We start from the raw sequence: 5,752 nt of genomic DNA, 5'->3' as shown, positions 1-5,752 counted from the left end.
ATATATATATATATATATATATATATATAATAGTTTTAGAAAACAGTTTACCTGACATTTTCGGTCCCTTATTAGAAAGGGCAGGAATAGTTGAAATCATGACAACCTAAGTGTCAGGTTAAATGTCAATCTAAGTGCTCTAGTGGGCACCACTAAGCAGTTCGACCCAGGAATTCGGCAGACTTGTTTTGAAGGCCATTGCCACTAATTCCCAGGTCATGTTCCCCGTTGTCCAATTTAAACTTAATGATTATTTCTTTTTTTTCACGAGTTGCCTTCATTGCTCGAACACATTGTATGTATAGTCACTTTCTTTTAGCGATGCAGATTTGCACCGACTCGCAGCGATGCCCTTTTAGCTCGGAAAAGTTTCCTGATCGCTGATTGGTTGGACGAGATAATTCTAACCAATCAGCGATCAGGGAAATTTTCCGAGCTAAAAGGGCACCGCTGCGAGTCGGTGCAAATCTGCCTCGACAAAAGAAATGGACTATAGTATGTATAATATCATGTACTTGTGTATTTAAAATATTATGAATACATGATTCATATATACTCTACACACACGTCTACCCTATATATTGAAGAGCAAGTGTCTGGATGTATATATTTCTTTCAGGTCATGCTCCCATGCTCCCCCCTGACTCTGGTAGAGGGAAGAGGGAATTGTCATACTCTGGTAAGAGGGGGTGCATATGCATGTGTGTGCATATCTAAATATTTAGCCGTCCTTTTCGCCAGGTCGCGTAAACTCGTTATTTAAATATAATATACATATATATATATATATATATATATATATATATATATATATATATATATATATATATACTGTATATATATATATATATATATTATATATACATGCATATATATATTATATATACATATATATTATATATATACATATATAGAGTATATACATACATATATATATATATATATATATATATATATATATATATATACACATATTATAAACACACATAAAAATGATATGCATGACAAATGAACAGATATTCTGACTACGCACTTCCCTACGACTCCTATTGCAATAGCATCATGCACCGCTTCATCCCATGCAATTACAATTTCCCAGGCAGGACTGGAGCACACGCCTACCGGAGAGCTAAGCAATGTCAACCCCCTCTCTCTCTCCAAACTCTTGAACCGGACGGTCAAGGAGAACCGAGGAGCCACAGCTGACATGGGAGAGAGACAAGGTTGCCAGGTTGGCCTTTTTTTCTGGCCAGAAATCTCCAAATTTGGCCCTTTTTCACGCTAGGTACCTAAATTTGGCCTTTTTAAAATTGGTTAGCTTTAAAGGATATATTTTCGGCCCTTTTTACTATTAGATTGGCCTTTTAAAGCTGCAGTTGACCTGACGTTGGCCTTTTCTCAATTGGAAAACCTGGCAACTCTGGAGAGAGATGGTAGGGCGTTGTGTTGGGTACCCCCTGGGTATGGCCCTTTGGGTATGGCCTCTGTTCAGAGCGCTGTAAATACCAATTGGCCAGAGTGGACTGACCGCCCGCGCATGAGCACTGGGCGAGGCGCTCAGGAACATGATTAACTTTTAGATGGATTTTATTGATAACAGTATTATAATTATTTTACTTCATTCGAATATGCTTTCGTTGTTTTCGTTCTTCTTTAAAAATCGATTTCCTATGGTAGATTTGATTTTTATTTTAAACATTAATTATATATTTTCTTTTCTTCACCAGACTAACAACTTTTTTTTTTTGTTTCCTAATCTGATAACTTTCTTGTCGCCTAAAGGGTTATTTTTTTTTTTTTTGTCGCCTGGGATACTTTTTTTTTTTTTTTTTTTTGCCTACAAGTTGTTTACTTTTCTCGTCTTGAGCTGATACTAATTTGACTGTCTCTCAATACAATAACAGTTTTCATTTATCCCCTATAGCTGATACTTATTTTTGTTGTCACCTTAGTTGAAAGATTTATTCTCATCTTCTGAGCTAAAACTTTTTTCTTCTTTGCCACCAGAGTGCATATCTTTCATTTGATCGTCTCCCGTGCTAATATTTCTATTTTCTCTCCCATACTTTTCTTTTTTTTTTTGATATAATGCCTTTTTTTTCATTGATGCCCATTGGTTTTTTTGTCACCTCCGCGGTATTGTTTTTTTTAAAAATTAATAGCTTTTATGGTTGTTTCTTGGTCTCATAACCTTTCAAGTCCACAAAACCGGAAAATTAATTATTTTGTCTCTCGAACTGAAGTTTCTCTTCTGTTGTCTCCTCAGCTAATAGCTTCTTTTAATATTTTTGTCGTCGTTTCAACGCTTAAAATTTTTTCAGTAATTCTCGTTAGTTTATATTTGGTTTAGTTTTTATCCCTTATGCTGATACAGGTTCATTTTGTCGTGGTCTCCTGAGGTATTAACATATTTTGTCCCCGGGCTGAAAATGCGTTTGATTGCCTCGTGAGCTGGTATCTTTCTTGTTCGTCTCCTGAGTTGATGGGTCATTAGTTTGTCTCTCGATGTGATAATGCTTTTATTTCTTTCCTGAGCTCGTAGCTTTCATTTTGTCTTCGAAGCAAATAGCTTTTTCTTAATATTTTTTCTTAATCGTTTATAGCTTTGTTTAAGCTGTCTCCTAAGCTTAAAAATTGTTTATTAGTCGCCCGAACTGATAACTATTTTGCTGTTGCTTGCAAGGCTATCTTTTTTTCTTTTTTGATTGCCAATCTAGCTTATCTCATGAGCTGATGAATTTTTCTTTCGTCTAAGGTAAATAACGATTTAATATTTTCCAATCTAATTTACCCGAATTGGAACTAATTTCACCCAATTAATATACAAACACTGCTCTCTCTCTCTCTCTCTCTCTCTCTCTCTCTCTCTCTCTCTCTCTCTCTCTCTCTCTCTCTCTCTCTCTCTCGAAAGGAAACAGCAATATTGACAAATAGCTTTACCTTTCCTCCTCCTGCTCTGGTTAAACAACTACAAAGAGAAGGATATTTTGGTCACCCGATAGCCCTTATCGCAGCCAATGTCAGATGGCCATTGCCCAATATTGCAAAGCTACCGTCGAGAGTCAAAACAAGCCGACATATACAGTAGAAGCGACATATCGTCAACGACAATCAAGTATAGAAGACCTTCAGCACACTTGCCTCGTGAGGTGAACAAAACCAAATTAATCTCGCTTGTCAACGACTGGGTGGTGTTACTGTCCGCAATCGGACATAATTACACATCCATGTCTATCTCACGCTTTCTCTTAGCTTCATTTAAATTTACAATTTTCATTTTGTCTTTAAAAATTCCAGTAAAGACAAGTTTTAAAAAATTGCATTATAGTCTTTTTTTCTTAACTTTTTATTTTTTTGTTTGTTTGTCATTTCAAATTCCTTAAATGATTTTTTTTCCAGCTTATAAGTATAATATGGGCTGTTCTGTTACTTAGCAGGCTGATAATCTGAAATCTAATGGCTGTTTATCCTAGTCTGTTGGTGATCAGCACCCAAGACTCTTCAACACCCACGTGATACTCATCGGAACAAGGCATTAGATACTAATGACACAGCAGGAAAACGTATGTGATCATCTCTGTCCCCGAATAAGAGCTCGGCAGGATGGCAAGTAAGTGTTCGAAAATAGTATCTTAAAAAGGCCTGAGAAGGAATAGAGTTCGAGACCTATTCAGTGGAAAGCCTTTTTATTATTATTATTATTATTATTATTATTATTATTATTATTATTATTATTATTATTTTTATTATTATTATTACTATATAGGTTATAGCCCTGGTTGGAAAAGCAGGGTGCTTTAAGGCCAAGGGCTCCAACAGGGAAAATTAGCAAAGTATGGAAAGGAAATATGGAAATAAACTACAAGGGGATTTGTGAACAATTGAAATAAAAATACTTTAAGAACAGTATAGTAATGAACAATTAAAATAAAAATACTCTAAGAACAGTATAGTAATGAACAATTAAAATAAAACACTATAAGAACAATAACAACTATAAAAAGACATGTCAGCCATAGTTTCTTTGGAAAAATCAATGAAATGACTTTATTTGTTTTAGAAAACAAATGTTATGGATCACTCACTCTCCACAAATATACAATCTTTTTTTTTTTTATCACATTTACTAACTCAACTTGATTTTAACTATCTAATAGTTTTGAACATTTAGGTATAGGACGAAAAATTGAAATATTTGTTTTAACTATTTAATTTGTATAAGAAATCTTCACCAATTCGTGTACTTTTTACTAACTAGTAAAAGAAAAGTAGGTGGGCTCAGATGTGCTGACATCTGTAATCTGCGTGGCGAGAATAGTTATTAACAGGTAGGTTTGAATGACCTTTTCCCTTGATAAGGTTTATTATTAGATTGATACTTTTCTTGCAAAAACTGCAGTGAAGTGAGATTAAATGGTTGAAAAAGTTCAAGAAAACAAAAGCAAAGAATATGCGTAAGCATTATTGAAAGGTAATCACGTGAAAATGTTTACATTAATCTAATTAACTAGCTGTCATACTGGATTTGTTGAAAACAATTAGCTGACAAAAAAAAAAATCATAGTACATAACCTATAATACTCCCATTAAAAATTACAGTTAAGTCTTCTTTCACAATGTTATCCCTACATTAAGACTTGAAGAGTTGGTTGTCTGATATCACCAGGAATGGTTCATAATTTGGTAGAAGGTTTTTACGATCGTATGCCCTTGTAGTCATGAACCAAAGTTATTGGCAGTGGTCCTAACCTTTGACTAAATAGTCCAGCAATTTCTATAGTTATTGGCATTAGGTCTAGACTGCAAGACACCAGCTGACCTTTAGTTGCTCTCTACGAAACGCTCTACAGATTAGTAGGCGCATGCAAATTATCGTTTCAGGCGTATGCATTCATCAATGGCATAAATCATATAACACAATAACATAAAACGCAAGAAAATTGTCGATATACATATATGTATATATATATATATATATATATATATATATATATATGTGTGTGTGTGTGTGTGTGTATATATATATATATATATATATATGTAAATATGTTCATATATATATATATATATATATATATATACATATACATATACATATATATATATATATATATATATATATATATATATATATATATTTACGAATATATTCATGATCGTAAACAATTACTCTATATATTAAATAAAAAATCCAAGTAATCTTTTGATGAAGTACGATTCTTATAAATCGTAAATTGGAGATATAGTTGTAAAATACTTAAAACCCTGAAATACAGTATATTATGGGGCTAATTATCGAATGAGTAAAGTGTAAGTTTGCCTGAGGTTAAAAAAAAAACTTGCTAGTTTTTACTTTGTTCCAAGACTTGAATTGATTTATATGGTAGCAAAGTTCTAGAAAGGGACAGCTAATTGTGCTGGCAGAAGCTACCATGGCCTCACTTTTTTGTGCCTTTGTTTATCTTTCGACTAAAATCGGTTATTCTACCTACAAGAGCGAGTCTACAATAATCCTCGGCTACTACTGGCTCCTCCATAGATCTTCCTTGGGTTTAAAGGTTGACAGGCCTCTCGTGAATGGCAGAGGCAAAGGAGAGTGACAATTCCCTACAAATCGGGGAATTATCTTCCTAATCAGGTAGTTTAATCAGTAGAACTTCAAAAGTTCAAACTCGCAGTAAATGTTTTTATGTTGAACAGGCTTACATAATTCCTTTGATAGTTTATATATCAAATATCTGTTTTAATGTTA

General features: G+C 33.6%; 1 protein-coding gene across 1 annotated transcript in view; it reads left to right on the top strand.

Annotated features, from left to right (window-relative positions):
• Positions 1-3,603: 3,603 nt before the first annotated feature.
• LOC137639672 (pupal cuticle protein Edg-78E-like) overlaps positions 3,604-5,752 on the top strand; it is a 32,438-nt gene continuing 30,289 nt past the window's right edge. Inside the window, exon 1 of the mRNA XM_068371925.1 lies at positions 3,604-3,610. Within this exon, the coding sequence (XP_068228026.1) occupies positions 3,604-3,610 (7 nt within the window). The remainder of the gene's footprint in view (positions 3,611-5,752) is intronic.

The sequence above is a fragment of the Palaemon carinicauda genome, chromosome 1 (genome assembly GCF_036898095.1).
Source record: "Palaemon carinicauda isolate YSFRI2023 chromosome 1, ASM3689809v2, whole genome shotgun sequence".
Taxonomy (NCBI): domain Eukaryota; kingdom Metazoa; phylum Arthropoda; class Malacostraca; order Decapoda; family Palaemonidae; genus Palaemon; species Palaemon carinicauda.
Note: the sequence above shows the minus strand (reverse complement) of the source record. Positions and strands in the feature narration are given on the sequence as shown.